The following is a 15,983-nucleotide window of genomic DNA, read 5'->3' as shown; positions in this document are numbered from 1 at the left end:
TTGACTCTTGGATTTTCCAAGCTTGATTTTGATTCGTGAACTCAGACCCCAAGTGCCAGGTTGGACAGGCACCCTGCCAGCAGCCAGGACTTTGTTCTGGTTCCTCCCCTCGTGAAGGCTAACATGAGGTGGCACCTGTAGGACCTGCATGACGTGTCTCTCAGGTCCCAAGTCTAACCTGATCCTCCTGGTTCCACCCCAAACCCGTTTGTACAGCTCAGTGCTCCTGAGCCTGGCCTCCCCACCCTTATGAGCCAGCACCTGTAACCCTCTCCACTCCCTCCTGTCCATGGCCCTCAGCCATCCCCTACAGGGACCCTTCTTCCACTGAGGAGCATGGCGATGGGCACCAGGTCAGCGCCTTTCATGGACTACCCACCAATTATTGCAGCTTACTAGAATCTTCATACTCAGCACTGTCATGCTTTACAATCCAAGTCCACTTCAGTCTACCACGGCCTCCCTCACCACTGCAACTGGTTCCTATATCCCACCTGTGTCTCAGTTCACCTGTGTGCAAACCTCTGTGGCCCATAGCACAGCCCTCGGCCCCGTGCTGCTGCTCCACAGTAGAAATCTGCAAGTAAAGAGGATTCCTGGGTGTTCATGAGCTTGCTGTTAATACCTCCAGTTGGGTTAAAAAGGAGTTATTTTATTCTGAGAATGCGCTTGCTTTTTTTTTTTCTTCACACCATGTGGAATGCAGCATCTTAGTTCCCTGACAAGAAACCCAATCTGTGTCCCCTGAGTGGAAGCCTGGTCTTAGCCATTGGATCACCAGGGAAGTCCAGAGAACTTTTTGGAGGGGGATATGCATTTATTTTTAATAAAAAAATTTCCCCCAACAATTGAGGGCCATGACTCATTCTGTCAATTCTCACACGGGTGTGGCTGCCTGGACCTGGGGAGGACTCGAAACTTTCTCAGGACATGTTTCCTGTCCTCCCTCTGCAGGGGACGCCCGCTTCCAAACCAAGGTCAGCCTGAGGTGTCTGTATTTCTTCCAACTTCAAGGGCCAAAGCCAGAGAGAGCTCCTGCTAACTAAAGGAGGACCTTCAAATCCTTGAGAGGGTGTCTGAGTTGCCGCATGGCCCTCCTGGAGAGCAGGGGTGACCATGCCAGCGTCACCACACCTGGCATGTCTGGATCACCTCCTTCAGAGCCATCACCACCTCCATGCTCTTGTCCTTCATGTCCAGGGCGAGGAGAACTCTCCAGCTTCTTGAGACACAAATGCCACCAGGTTCTTTGCGAAGACATGGATGAGAGGCCCATCCTTCCCGAGGAGGACTTTCGTGGTCAGCACAGGCTTGCTGATGTCACTAGTCACATTGCTGGGTTCCAGGGAGACCAGGGTACCCATCTTCCCCAACTGGGTCACCACCACCAGGATGTGACTGCTAAACGCTGTGCAGGCCCCCTGGGTGGGGACTCCACACACCACTGCAGTCTTCTCTTTGGATATCACCGATGGTGTACCTTCCATAGCTGAGTCTGCTCAATGGCACCCAGCCACCCGCCACGCTGCCTGCGCTCACCATGCCCAGAGAACTCAAGAGTAGTCTTTATCAAACACTGATCACTCAGTTGTTTAACCAGTGAGCACCTTCTCTGGGTGTAAGAGACCCCTGGAGGTCATCCTGAGCCGACTGTGCTGGGTTCAGAGATGCCAGAGCCACAGCTACCAGGTGGGTAGGCTCTGCCCTCCAAGGACACACTCAGTTCAGGGCATTGGCGTGACAGTGACCATGGCTTCATCACCTCTTCCTAGAGTTGCCCTTGAAAGGCCTGTGAGTGGCCTTAGGAAAAAGACACTAGCCCTTCCCTCAGGGCCAAGGCCTGCAGAGGTGCACACTGAACCTGGCCTATGTTCTGGGGGACAGGCTGCACCCCTGCACCTCACCCAGCTATTTACCAGCCCCAGAAACTGGAGACCTGGGGCTATCACCATACCTGGCCTCCCTCCCGCTTTTTGGGAAGCCCGCTTCCCTGCTCCTGCACAGGTCAGTGCACAGGTTGATTCATGATGGGTAACTGTGCTTTGAGAAGGTCCATCAATGCAGACAGAGCATGAAAGCATCATGCCCCCGCCCACGCCGGAGCCGCGGTGAGGCCCTGGTCCTCACAGAAGGATGACTTGGCTGTGTCCATCTGGGCTGCACAACACTGGCTCTGTCATCACCTGCATCAAGATGTGTCCCAGTTGCCCTTGGTTTTGACCAGGGAGTTCAAATTGAACCACAGTAAGGCTCAACCATCACCAGCAGCTCAGATCCTGGCTGTTCTGCATCTGGTCTGTTCTCCCCTTGGTTCCAGTAGTCTCAACTATTTACCACATGCTATGAGGCCAAGTGGGAGAAGGCAATGGCACCCCACTCCAGTACTCTTGCCTGGAAAATCCCATGGATGGAGGAGCCTGGTAGGCTGCAGTCCATGGGGTCGCTAGGAGTTGGACACGACTGAGTGACTTCACTTTCACTTTTCACTTTCACGCATTGGAGAAGGAAATGGCAACCCACTCCAGTATTCTTGCCTGGAGAATCCCAGGGACGGGGGAGCCTGTGGGCTTCCATCTATGGGGTCACAGAGAGTCGGACACGGCTGATGTGACTTAGCAGCAGCAGCAGCATGAGGCCAAGCTCCCTCCAAAGTGTCACCAAGTATATCTTCATTCTGTTAGCTGAAAAAACTATAAAGTCCCCAAACTTAGGTATCTGAACTCAGATTTCCTGAGTGCCTCTGAAATCGAGATGTGATACAAAGATCCCTTGTCTCAGGCCCCAAATTGTGGTCTGTAAAACAGTCATGGCAATCACAAAAACGTGGGAAGATTGGGCAGGAGACATGAGGCAGTTCCCACCGGTTCCCAGAGAGCAGAGCAGACCTGTGATGCTTATTATGAGCCGGGCCTGCTGCTCAGCAGGCCAGCACCCAGGCCAGAACACGGAAGTGGGCTGGAGGCTGCAGACACATCATTCACGGCCTTTTGTTTTGGGAGGCCCAGCTCCAGTAAAGTACCCCCCAGGAGGTACAACCACTTCCTCCTGATTCTTGCTCTACTGGCACTGGCGGAGGGGCACAGAGAACCTGATCTTGACCTTCCGAAATTCATATTCTAGAAGGAATACTGCATAGGATATGAGAACACATGCCCTCAGGAGCAAGGTGTCAACAAATGCAAACTCTCTAAAGTACAAAAACATACTTTTTCTGTTTTACCATTTTTAAAACCAAGATGTTACTATAGCCAACGTGTACATTTAATGTAGCAGTGTCTCCCTCCTGCCAAGTTATTACATCGATGATGAGTCTTAGTGGGGGTGGCATTTCATAAAAGGAAGTGAACACAAATGAAGAGAGTGTCGACGGGGTTGGGGGTTGGGCTTTGAGCCTTTGAGGGCAAGGCGCTGCTCCGTCCAGAATTGCGCCGCCGGACAGAAGCTAACATTCCGGCCACGCATGTTATTTTAAATGCTCTGAAGCCACATTAAAGAAAAAGAAATATGAAATTTTAATACTTTCACTTAACCCAACAAAATATTCCAACGTATCCATACAAAAAGTCATCGAGGAAATATCGTACACTTCTCTTCCATCCTCAATTTGTGTGTTCACTGTGTATTACACTCACTCCGGGTCACACTGCCCGGTCGCATTGTAGAGCTCGGTGATAGTGGCCGCTAGCCAACCCCGTGGCGGACGGCACAGGTTTACCCGGTCGCCTGAAAGCTTCCCGGAGGCCGCTTCGTGGGAGGCAGCCTGTAGGAAGAAAGGGAGGTGCCCACAGTGGACGGTGCCGGACCGGAGCCTCTCACCAGGCGAGTGGCCCCATTCCGGGCACAGCTCCGGTGGGCGTTGCTGGCTCCTCCATTGCATTCCGAGTGGGGCCGTCCCCGGCCCCCCGCGCGCTGCCCCTGCACCGCGCTCTGCCGCCACCAAGTAGCGCCATGGCCACTCAGGGAGGCTACCCCGGCAACGCCCGCACAAGACACCAGCCGTCACGGCAGGAACCGCACGGGCCTCACGCGCGCCGGAAGAGCGTCAGCCCAGCTTCCGGCCTGCAGAGCCGGGGGGCGGTGTCAGGTGGGGATACGCGGTCCAGTCAGAAAGCAACACGAGGGGTTTCGGAGGCGCAAGCGTGGCTCCGCCCCTCAGCTGAGGAATCCTCCCCACTGCCACGTTCGACAAAGGATCGCGCGGGGAGCGCGCATGTCTTGGCCAATCAGGAGCCGCAGAACCCGGGTCCCCGAAGGTAGCAGCCATTCCAGGCCCGGGGAAGGTGTATGAGAAAACCACCAGTCACAAGTCGAGAGAGAGAAAGTTCTTCTCCAGAAGCCAATGAGATGCCGGGGACGAGTGCGAGCGCGAGCTCCTCGACCAATCCCGGGCGAGGGCGAGGGAGGTGCTTGTAGCAATTCCGAATCCGGGGCCGTGACTTGTGTGGGCCCCCAATGCGAGTGCAGCGGAGGCGGGCCCCGGACCCCCCAGGCCAATCGGAGGTGGGCACGGGCGGGTGCGCGCGCTGCGGCCGGACTTATAAGAGCAGGACGGGCGGCGCGCGCTCTCGTGGCCTGCTGTCCTGGCGGCGCCAACTGAAGCGCCGCGTCTGTGCCGACATGCTGCGCCGCGCTCTGCTGTGCCTGGCCCTGACCGCACTATTCCGCTCGGGTGCCGGCGCCCCCGACGAGGAGGACCACGTCCTGGTGCTCCATAAGGGCAACTTCGACGAGGCGCTGGCGGCCCACAAGTACCTGCTGGTGGAGTTCTGTGAGTGCCTCCAGCTCGTCCATCCGTCCGGGCCGGGCCTCGCGGCCACTCGCGGGATAGAAACGAAGCAGGGACAGAGGAGGGAGCAGGGGCACCGGGGTGGACTGGGGGACGGAGAGGGCTGGAGGATGGGGGACCTGGGCGCACTTCCCCACGCTTCCTTCCCTGGCCCCGCCAGAGATGAGTTGGAGTCTAAAGGGGTGTCAGCGGGCCACCCCTAGACGCGCTGACTTCTATCCCCTGGAGAGGCCCATCTGTAAGCGGAAACAGCTCACAGACTTGCTGTCAGCGTCCCTACGCTGCCCGCGTCCTGGGGGCATCCCTCGTGCCCAGCTGGACCTTGATATGATGACCGAGGGCAGACATCCTGGATGTGCCTTTGTGCCTGACGTCCACATGGCAGGATCCCTCTGTTAGCCTAAGGAAAGTAGGGTCGACTCTATGAACTGCCACAAATACGAAGGACTATGCAAGGGGTAGCCTTCGAATTGCTCACCTGGACCAGTTCCCGGAGAGCACTGCCCCTGCCCACACCACCGTTCACCAGGGACAGCTGTCTTCTGATGAACAGTGTTGCCCACCAGAATCCAAAACCTTTGTTTGTGTTCATAAGTGTATGAGCCCTGACTATCTCAGGTGGAAATCTTAGGCCCAACATAGCCACTAACCTGAGTTGAGAGAGAATCTAAAGAACTTGTGTTAGATGTGAGTCTCATAGTTATGACTCGTCAGTAAATATACAGCAGCCATGGCTTTAGCTTTAGCTTCTTAATTTCTCTGGTTCCAAAAGGGAAATTCTAGGACCCGACTGCATTAACTGCCTACAGGTAGTAGGAAGTTATTAACCATTGAAGATGAGGGAGAGTAGGAACCAGTGGTTTGTCTTTCGTACCCCCCTGTCCAATACTGCTCAAGAGCATCCACAGCCCCTGCATTCAGAGGGGTTATCCTGGTGCAGAAATAAAGATTTCATGGAGGGCGGTACCAAAGGAAAAGGGAAGGGAGGCGGTGGAGTGGGTCGGTGCTGCTTTCTAGGTCTTGCTTTCTCTCCCAGACGCCCCATGGTGCGGCCACTGCAAGGCTCTGGCCCCGGAGTATGCCAAAGCAGCTGGGAAGCTGAAGGCAGAAGGTTCTGAGATCAGACTGGCCAAGGTGGATGCCACTGAAGAGTCTGACCTGGCCCAGCAGTATGGTGTCCGAGGCTACCCCACCATCAAGTTCTTCAAGAATGGAGACACAGCTTCCCCCAAAGAGTACACAGGTGAGAACGCGGTGCTGTCCTTTCCTTGCCAGTAGACAGGGTCTTGGAAGATAACAGGTACGGAGGAGAAGTTGTTCTCCGACTGGGTTCTAGGGTCTAGTTCAGCCTCAGGGTTGTGTGAGGAACGTTCTGTCAAGTGGAGAGGGTCATCCCACAAGGTGGCTAGCCGGCTGAAGTTGGTCCTTAGGTTGACCAGTATGGGGGTCGGGGAAGGCTGAGCAAGTGGAACAACACGTTTCAGCCTTTGCTCACTCTCTCGTGTGCCTGCCACCAGGGCAGGTGTGAGGGCCTTTCACAGAGGAGGGGCAGACAGAGATCAGCGGGTACCAAGCTGGGGCTTGTGGCGGTCGTGGTAGAGCTCAAATCCAAGCCCAGCTGCACCGGCCCCTCCCTCATTTGCTGCTCAGCCGCCGCCTCTGTGTAGCCCAGTCGGTACCGGTGACAAAAGGGGAATCTTTGTCTGTGAAACTGGTTCTGTGGCTTATCCACACGAATCCTTTAGAGCAGCCCGTCTTGTTCATTCTGACATCAGCTCTGATCTCAGTAGGCTGCTGTTCTGTTGCTCCCACTTTTACTTGGGTTCACTTTTGGAATGGGAGTGCCATATGCAGAATTAACCACAATCCTGTCACTAACACTGAGGTCTTGTAGATGAGAAAACCCTTTTTCACTCCTCCTGTAACTGATAGCACAGCTTTTATTAATTCTAGGCAGAGTCCTTTTAAATGTGAGATTTGGCAACCCTATTCCAGGTCAGACTATGTAGTCACACAAGGGGATAAAGGGCAACTGGTCTCAGTCTTGGGAGGAGCAGATTTTTTCCTTCTCGTTTGATCTGCCGTGATGGTGTACCTGGGCTGATCTCTTCTCCTGCCAGTCCAGGAGGTGTGTAGGTTGAGGACACCTGACCAGTCTGGGTGCACGAGGCAGCAGAGCCCAACCTGCTTTTTCAGGGGAAAGCTAGTCTCGAGGCTGTCTTGCTAAGCAGCCCTTTCTTCCAACCCTACCACATCGCTAAATAAGACAAAGCCTGGTGTGAGACCACTTGGGGTAAAGTACTCATGTGTTTAGTGAATTTAAATATCAAGGAAAATTTACAAGATGCAAAAGTGATTTATGATCTGTTATCCAGAGGTCACTGTTGCCTTCCCTTTCTTTAAACACATCCACAGTTTCCCATATACACATACAAGCCTTTTTAACCTTGGAATTCGGGTAGGTATGTAGACAAGATTCCTTTCCTTATGGCAAGGTGATGTTTTGCTCTGGTTTTGGCAGAGAGCTTGGATAAGGATAGGTGGGGAGGGTGGGTGCATCCCCGATATCAAGTGGACCCTGCCTGTGTTTGGGCACAGCTGGCCGAGAAGCGGATGATATCGTGAACTGGCTGAAGAAGCGCACGGGCCCCGCTGCCAGCACGCTGTCCGACGGGGCTGCTGCAGAGGCCTTGGTGGAGTCCAGTGAGGTGGCCGTCATTGGCTTCTTCAAGGTAGAGGCTCGTTAACTTCACCCTGGGTCTTCCTCCCACCTGCCGTGACCCGGGCACTGTGGTGTCCCCCATTGCTGACCAGGGCAGGGGTCCTCAGTGTTGGGACGGTGGTCACCTCTGCTTCTTCTCTCCAGGACGTGGAGTCGGACTCCGCAAAGCAGTTCTTGTTGGCAGCAGAGGCCATTGATGACATCCCCTTCGGGATCACATCTAACAGCGATGTGTTCTCCAAATACCAGCTGGACAAGGATGGGGTTGTCCTCTTTAAGAAGGTGAGTGCGGGGACTTCCCTGCTGGTCCAGTGGTTAACTCTCTCAGCTCCCAAAGCAGGGGGCCCAGGTTTGATCCCTGGTCAGGGAACTAGATCCCACATGTTGCAACTAAGACCTGGTGCAGCCAAATAAATGAATAAATATTTTAAAAAAAAAAAAAAGAAGGTGAGTGCACTCCCCCCTCTCCGGGGTGGGGAGTTGAAGTTCCGGGCCTTTGAGGACCTTGCCCAGGTGGCGCTGGCTGCTGGACTGCGGCCCGCCTGTTATCAGGGCCCGTTTTGCAACGTCAGGTAGTAGGAGCCTTAGACTGTGGCCTTCAGCCCTTCTGCTGTGGGCCCTATGTCCAGCTTCTGTGTTGGCCCCATTGTGATGTTTTATGCAAGCCAAGTAGCTTCAGAGAATTAGCTTTTTAAAGGAAAGCTGTGGTGAGACAGACGTGATAAAGTTTAGCGTTTTAACCACTTTGAAGTTTTCGGTGGCATTAATTACGTTCGTGGTAACGTGCAGCTGTTACTTCTGTTTCCACGGTGGGGTATTAGTGGCATGTGTTCCCACTCTGTTGCAGAGCTGGGCCTTTAGGCTTCTGCAGGCTCCCCTGGCCCCATGTCTGTTATGCTTGGTCATGAAGGGGCCGTGTGTCTCTTGACTTCTCTGCACTCTTGCTAGGACGCAGCTGGGATTGGTGTTTGTGCACAGCAGTTGGTGGGTGATCGGGGTCTCTTTTTATCTTAGCCACCAGATAGTGGGTCTGGGGCTGGCCAAGCATGCGTGCCCTTGGGACACAGCTGTCCCTGGATTGGGTAAGAGTGGAGGAGGAGGGAAGGCTATGACGGGGGGAGCTGGCGCTGGAGCTGCATCTTCAGGGAGAGGGGCTAGGCCTTGGACTCCTGTCCTGTTTTGTTCCCAGGGTTAGAAGGTAGTTGTAGCATTACAGCAAAGTGGTGAACTGAGTGATCAGAAAGGACACAGTGTTGGGGGGCCCAGCCTCCCCACTGTGTGCACTCCTGGGTGGGGCACTGCTGAGCCTCTAGCATCTGGGCTAGGGAGGGCAGCACTCCCAGGTGCTCTGGGTTCTGGGGTAGCTTGCTTTCAGCTATTTCTGAAGTCCTTTCCTCTTCCTCAAAACAAGAGGTATTATATACATTCTCTTCACTCAGTAGCCATCCTCACCCCATCCCTTAAAGGGAACAGAATTGCTAAATTAGTTAATTGTCTTCCCAAAGGTTCCCAGGAAACTGTTACTAACAGCTGATTAGGAGAAGACCCAGCCAAGTTGGATGGAGTTGAGTGGAATGAAGGTCCTGGGGGCCTTGAATAGAATGTCTTGGGTGCGTCCTACAGTCCTGGGTGAAGGATGGGGAGATTCAGGCCTGTGGCGCTTGCAAACCCCTTTTCATCAGCTTGATCCACACCGTCCTTTTCTATTACTCTTGAGATCTGGAGTGGCACTTGTCACACTGGATTGATGCTGGTTCTGGTGATCACATGTCCTTGAAGGTTAAAAAGGATGATTCTTTGTTCTACAAACACTGTAGTCATGGTTGCTCATCTCTTCTCGGCCTCAAGTCTCTGGTATCTACGCGGGGAGAAGGGGAACAGTGAGGGGGGCTTCCCTCTTCCACTTGCTGGCTTCTGGCAGCCATGCTGGAATGTCATGCTGCCTTGGGCAGTTGTGAGCCTGGCAGAGCCCACGGGCTTTGTGCTGAGGAGTCAGTTGGGGTCACAACTGCAGTCGGGCAGACAGCTCTACGGATGGGAGGAAGAAGGTGCAGATTCCCCTCGGCCCACTGTCCCCATTCTCCGCCTTTAGTGTTGCTTCAGGCTGTTTGCCGAGTTCCTGAGTGTGAGCAGGGTCTTCTGTGTGGGCAGCCTTGAGAGATGGGGCTCCCAAGAATGGCCAGCTGCCACTTGCAGCTCTGAGTCCGAGTCCCAGCTTGGGTCTGCTTGGACCACTGGTTCGAGAGCTGATCGTCCTGTGTCTTTGTTTGGTGTTTACTTTGTTTTTCTCTTTCATCTTAGAAGCCAGGGGCTTAAGAGTGGGGGTGGGGCCTTATTTTTGTGACATTTTCATTGCAGCCTGGTGGGGTGGCTTCTGCCCAGGGCCCCAAGACCTCCTGTGGCTGTCCCCAGATACATAAGGGCTGTTTGTTTTTCACCAAAGGAGACACTGAACACAGTGTAACGTGGCACCATTACCTCGACCAAGGTCGTGTCTCAGTAGAGACACGGCGGTTTTGGGGGAGCAGGGATGGCTGTCTGCCTCTTAACGGGAGATCTGCTTTATGCCTGATGGAGCCTGGCCGTGGCCAGCCTCTTGCCTCCATGTCCTTCTTGTCTCTCTGCACCTTCCCATCACGGGTGTGGGGAAGGCAGAGCCAGCTTCAGCTAGTGGGGTGGGAATGAGAAGTGGCTAGTTACTTTGGGAAAATGCAGAGGGAAATGGCCGGGCAGGGAAGGTGAGTGATTTCTCTCTGTAGGTCCCATCTGAGTTCACACAGGTGACGGGAGGCTCACTGACCAGCCGCACAGGCTGAGGCACCGCTCGGCCTCCTCGCAGGGAGCTGTGTCTGCCCACCCATCCGGAGCTGGGGCCACACCTCTCAGCTCTATGGCCTCAGCCTTTGCTTTTCATGGCTCCAGGACTTTGAAACTCTTTTTTAATAGATCATTGGAGCTCCCAAAGACCTTTTTTTTTTGGTGTGGAATACCTACCCATTTTTATTTTGTTAGACATGTTAGAACTGAGAAATAAAAAAAAAAAAACCCTGTTCGTTCTAAAATAACAATAATACATATTACATGTTATCAAAAGAGATGTTTTGGGGGGGAATTCCCTGATGGTCCAATGGTTAGGAATCCATCTGGGATTCAGTCTCTGGTCGGGGAACTGAGATCCCACAAGCTGCATGGTGTGGCCAAAAAAATAAACATTTTTATGAAAATTTTTTCCCAGTGTTTTTATGGCCAGAGTGGTGGTTTAGATTTCTGTCGGTCTCTAATGTCTGTCCGAACAGAGGACAGCTGGGTTTTCCTGTTTGCCTTCAGTCTGACGCAGTGTCACACGCCATACTACATACTCTGGGGGGAATGCATGACAGGGCACCTGCCGTCTGAGCGTGGTTGTGAAAATCGGTCTGACCTTGTGGCCGCCCTGGAAGGGCCTTGGGTCCGCAGGGGTGAGGCCCACATTTGGAGGGCCGCAGTTTTGGGGACTTGACAATGAGGGAGTCCCCTGGCACCCCACCCAGGACATGGGGCTCTCATGGCTTGTCAGGACCGTGCCGGGCACGGTCTGAGCCAGCTGCTGCGGTCTCAGCCTGCGGGAGGCTGCCTGCCGGTGTTCATGGGAGCCTTTGTGCACTGCTGGTGACCTCACTGTGGCTAGTGCCCAGAGGGTGTGTCCAGCAGCCATCAGCTGGTTTGCTTTGGATGGAGACGTGTGTCCTGCCGGCCTCCCCCGCCCCGCCCCCCAACTGCTGTCACAACCCAGACAGGAAACTGAGGCTGTAGACTGCCTTCCTGGCCATGGTCAGCTGGCCAGGGCCACAGGGGGCTTTGTGGAGAGCCTTGGCACCCACGCCTTTCTCTGTCCACAGTTTGACGAAGGCCGGAACAACTTTGAGGGGGAGGTCACCAAAGAAAAGCTTCTGGACTTCATCAAGCACAACCAGTTGCCCCTGGTCATTGAGTTCACCGAGCAGGTGTGTCTCTGTTGCTGATCTTGCCCCAGGTGGGGAGGGTCCTGATGTTTGGTCCTGGGGACCCTGACTTACAGAGACCAGGTGTGTGGTGGCCTTGGGGCCAAGGAGAGAATAGCCCGTGTCGATAGCTTGGTTTGTGTCCCAGACCAAGTAACCTGTGTTTCCAACGCAGACAGCCCCGAAGATCTTTGGAGGGGAAATCAAGACTCACATCCTGCTGTTCCTGCCGAAAAGCGTGTCTGACTATGAGGGCAAGCTGAGCAACTTCAAAAAAGCGGCTGAGAGCTTCAAGGGCAAGGTGTGTGCTCCCTGTGGCCCGCAAGCTGCTCAGCACCCCTGGATCAAAGGCTGATCAGAGGGTTCCTCCTGCCTTGGGACAGCCTGTTTTAGTGTGGGGTCCCAGTTGTTGGGGAGTGGGCAGCAGGGAAGTCTAGGGAGCCCTCATTGTACAGTGCCATCAACGTGCCTTTTCTCTCCCAAGATCCTGTTTATCTTCATCGACAGCGACCACACTGACAACCAGCGCATCCTGGAATTCTTCGGCCTAAAGAAAGAGGAGTGCCCGGCCGTGCGCCTCATCACGCTGGAGGAGGAGATGACCAAATATAAGCCAGAGTCAGATGAGCTGACGGCAGAGAAGATCACCGAGTTCTGCCACCGCTTCCTGGAGGGCAAGATTAAGGTGCGGACCTTGTCTGGGGTCGGGGTGCTGAGGATCCTTGGGGCGCACAGAGCAACTAGGTGGCAGAGGGGCCCCCAGGCAACTGTGTGTGCCTGACTCTTCTCTACTCACCCTCTAGCCCCACCTGATGAGCCAGGAGCTGCCTGACGACTGGGACAAGCAGCCTGTCAAAGTGCTGGTTGGGAAGAACTTTGAAGAGGTTGCTTTTGATGAGAAAAAGAACGTCTTTGTAGAGTTCTGTAAGTGAAGCCCTCCACTCCTCTGGGCTTGCTGGGGCGGGGTACTTCCCAGCCCAGCGAGACGCAGAACAGCTTTCTTTCAGATGCCCCGTGGTGCGGTCACTGCAAGCAGCTGGCCCCCATCTGGGATAAGCTGGGAGAGACGTACAAGGACCACGAGAACATAGTCATCGCCAAGATGGACTCCACGGCCAACGAGGTGGAGGCGGTGAAAGTGCACAGCTTCCCCACGCTCAAGTTCTTCCCCGCCAGCGCCGACAGGACGGTGCGCCCACCACTGAGGGGAGTGCGGAGGAGTTGGGGGGCTGTCGGGGGGACCGCATCTCACATTTCATCCCCGCTTCTTACAGGTCATCGACTACAATGGGGAGCGGACACTGGATGGTTTTAAGAAGTTCCTGGAGAGTGGTGGCCAGGATGGGGCCGGAGATGATGACGTAAGTAGTCATTGGACCTGGCGGGCTGTGGGGCGTGCTGCCACGCAGTGCTGCACGGGGTGGGGTGTGAGATCGGAAGGGTCTTTAGGCGCCACTGTTTGCTCAGGAACCTTCGCAGGCACATCTAGCATGTTCTCTGTCAGCTGAGGTGCTCTGCCCGGCGTGAGCTCGGCCCTCTCTACATCAGCTGGGGGGAGTGGAGGGGATAGCAGAAGTGCGTCTGGGCCAAGAGGGTGGGGCTGGGTCGGGTGGTGGAGGGAATGGTCAGTTCAGGCCACAGGGTCCGCCCGGAAGTGCAGCGATGTGGGACGAGGGGCAGACCGGCTACAGGGTGCAGTGGGGGCAGTGAGGACCGCCAGGGCCGAGTGCGCTGCTGGGATTGGTGGGCTGTCACCAGCCCCTTGAACTCTAGGACTTGAGGGGTGGACATGACACACCAGTGGCTCCCTGCTCAGTCTTCATACTTGTGCCATGGATGGAGTAGGTCCAAGTACTCACCCGCTTGACAGCACGGGGTGAACTCCCAGAGCACCAGTTCTCCTTCCACCCTATATTGTGGGCAGGAGCCCCCATGCCTCACTGTCGTCCAGAAGCCACCCCACACATCTACGCATCTGCTCATAGAGACCAAAGGTGGCTGCTTGTGTCTGAGCGCCAGACTGGTCCCTAGTCCTTGGCATGGTCCCTAGTCCATGGCCTCAGCAAGCTGGCCCAGCCTGGACTACTCACAACCCTTCCTTGCCATCATATGTCCCAGGATCTAGAAGATCTTGAAGAAGCAGAAGAGCCTGATCTGGAGGAAGATGATGATCAAAAAGCTGTGAAAGATGAACTGTAACGCAGAGAGCCAGACCTGGGCACCAAACCCGGCACCTCCCAGTGGGCTGCACACCCAGCAGCACAGCCTCTAGACGCCCGCAGACCCTCCCGGCGAGGGAGCGTCGATTGGAAATGCAGGGAACTTTTCTGAAGCCACACTTCACTCTACCACACGTGCAAATCTAAACCCGTCTTCCTTTGCTTTTCAACTTTTGGAAAAGGGTTTATTTCCAGGCCAGCCCAGCCCAGCCCATCTTGGTGGGCCTTTTTTTTTAAATCGTGATGTACTTTTTTTGTACATGGTTTTGTCCAGAGTGCTCGCTAAAATGTTTTGGACTCTCACGCTGGCAATGTCTCTCATTCCTGTTAGGTTTATACTATCACTTTAAAAAAATTCCGTCTGTGGGATTTTTAGACATTTTTGGACGTCAGGGTGTGTGCTCCACCTTGGCCAGGCCTCCCTGGGACTCCTGCCCTCTGTGGGGCAGAACCAGGCAAGGCTGGACGGGTCCCTCACCTCATGCGGTATTGCCATGGTGGAGCGTGGCTCCTGCATCATTTGATTAAATGGAGACTTTCCGGTCTCTGTCACAGGCCGCTCCCCCACCATGAGTGGAGGGTGTGGCTGGGCCCAGGACAAGCCCAGCAGCCCCCTCCTTCCCCAAGCCAGGGTCCTTATTGCTCTGTGATGTCCAGGGTGGCCTGAGGCCTGTGCCAGGCAGAACCGGGACCCTTCGTTTCCAGGCTGGGAGACAGCCAAGGATGCTTGAGCTGAATCACATGTTGACAGTTCTTGAGGCATTTCTACCACAATATTGGAATTGGACACATTGGCCAAATAAAGTTAAAATTTTCTGCCTTTTGTCGTCTCTGCCTTACAACTTCTAGGCACGGGGATGGGGGTTGGAATTCCAACATTCTAGGGAGAGGAGGTGAGCTTGGGGCTGCTCTTGTTGAGCCATCTCATTTTTTTTGGAGCGTGGCAGACACCCAGAAGCATGTACACATCCCATGGGCGTGGAGCTGTCACTGCGTGGAGCTGATCCCACGTGTAACCTAGTGCACGTGGTCGGGGTAGGGGGAGGGCTGCCTCCTGGCCCTACTCCTATGCTATCCAGCTGGGGGTCTGCAGCTTTACCTGCTGTGGGCACCCAATGGTCACAGCACGGATTCTGCCAACATGCCACGTCAGGACATGACAGCAAGGGGAGCACAGGTCTGTTGTGCAAGAGTATCCCCAGCCCCTGCAGCCTAGAGCCACTGCAGCTTTGGATGAGAAATCGGGGGCATTCAGACTTCAAGATTGCTGTACTCAGAGACTTCCCTGGTGGTCCAGTGGCTAAGACTGAGCTCCCAATGCAGGCAGCCTGGGTTTGATCCCTGGAGAGGGAACTAGATCCCACAAGCCACAACTAAGAGATCCTGCCTGCTCCAACTAGAGTCCAGCACAGCTGGAATAAATAAAAGTAATTTTTAAGTGCTGTGCTCATCACTAGACCTTTGTGTAAAAAAGAATCTGATGTAAAAAGCCAATCTCTTAGTTTTTAAAATGTAATTTGACTCCTTAGAGCCTCTGCTCATGCATAGTTTGTATAAGGAAAAGTAGTTCAGCTGACCTTTCCTTCCCCCTGCCCCCCCCAGACTAAAAAACCAAAACTCAAAAACCATGACTCAAAGCTGTCATCCTGGCTACAGTGGCTGATGGCACCTGAACCTGGACTGGGGACACGTCTTGGGCCTTGGCGTTCCACGAGGGCTCTGAGTGGGACATCCACAGGGGCCAGTGGGGCTCAGGTGGGCATCAGTGCCCAGCCAGGGCACCCCTGCCCAGGGCAGGGTTTCCTGTCTGTTCTGTGCACATGTCTGTAGGCACAGTGGGACATTGATGTCATTCTTGGAGGGAACAGGGGTGGAGACCCAGCCCACTTTGGGAGGTCAAGAACAGCAAATGTGGCTAGGTCTCCAAGGAGCCCAGGCTGTCATTCCACATGCTCCATCAGTCCCTCCAACGTGTTGCCCGAGTAGGAAGGATGCGTGCCTTATGCAATTTGCAGCCTCTAGTTCTGATGCGGCCAGGGCCTTGGAGATGGCTGGGGCATATCTGGCAGACGTGACTGTGAGACTTGCTATGAATGTGGTTCCCTCGGTGGTCTCAGTCTGCGGGGAGGTGTGTGTGTGTTATTTCCCCCATGACCACAGCTACATTCCAGCCAGAGGCCTGTGTGTCTGTGCCCTCAAACCCCAGGGCTGCTCCCTTCTCCTACCTGGGCATGTGTTCAGCTGGTGTTCAGCAACAACCTGGCGTTAGCACCTTG

The 15,983-nt window shown here is 54.6% G+C and overlaps 1 protein-coding gene and 1 pseudogene across 1 annotated transcript; one reads left to right on the top strand and one right to left on the bottom strand.

Annotated features, from left to right (window-relative positions):
• Positions 1 to 1,002: 1,002 nt before the first annotated feature.
• Positions 1,003 to 1,608, bottom strand: LOC147351249 (proteasome assembly chaperone 3 pseudogene; annotated as a pseudogene).
• A 2,959-nt stretch (positions 1,609 to 4,567) lies between these two features.
• On the top strand, positions 4,568 to 14,527 carry P4HB (prolyl 4-hydroxylase subunit beta). Its single transcript, XM_086356600.1, has 11 exons — positions 4,568 to 4,768; positions 5,823 to 6,029; positions 7,385 to 7,518; positions 7,653 to 7,790; positions 11,387 to 11,491; positions 11,664 to 11,789; positions 11,973 to 12,173; positions 12,292 to 12,412; positions 12,496 to 12,677; positions 12,763 to 12,849; positions 13,607 to 14,527. The coding sequence occupies exons 1-11, from the start codon at positions 4,618 to 4,620 to the stop codon at positions 13,685 to 13,687; spliced, it is 1,533 nt and encodes a 510-aa protein (XP_086212726.1). The 5' UTR covers positions 4,568 to 4,617; the 3' UTR covers positions 13,688 to 14,527.
• Positions 14,528 to 15,983: the final 1,456 nt, after the last annotated feature.

Source organism: Bos grunniens, chromosome 19 (genome assembly GCF_055505025.1).
Source record: "Bos grunniens cultivar Pamir isolate PY7600 chromosome 19, Bosgru_T2T1.0, whole genome shotgun sequence".
In the NCBI taxonomy this organism is placed as follows: domain Eukaryota; kingdom Metazoa; phylum Chordata; class Mammalia; order Artiodactyla; family Bovidae; genus Bos; species Bos grunniens.
The sequence above is the reverse complement of the archived record's forward strand: the minus strand, read 5'-3'. Positions and strand labels throughout refer to the sequence as shown.

Excerpts from the sequence above, each read along its gene's own strand:
- P4HB (XM_086356600.1), top strand. The coding sequence starts at position 4,618 with ATGCTGCGCCGCGCTCTGCTGTGCCTGGCCCTGACCGCACTATTCCGC. Across the intron at positions 7,519-7,652 it reads CCGTCATTGGCTTCTTCAAG|GACGTGGAGTCGGACTCCGC; the intron begins GTAGAGGCTCGT and ends TCTTCTCTCCAG. Across the intron at positions 7,791-11,386 it reads GGGTTGTCCTCTTTAAGAAG|TTTGACGAAGGCCGGAACAA; the intron begins GTGAGTGCGGGG and ends CTCTGTCCACAG.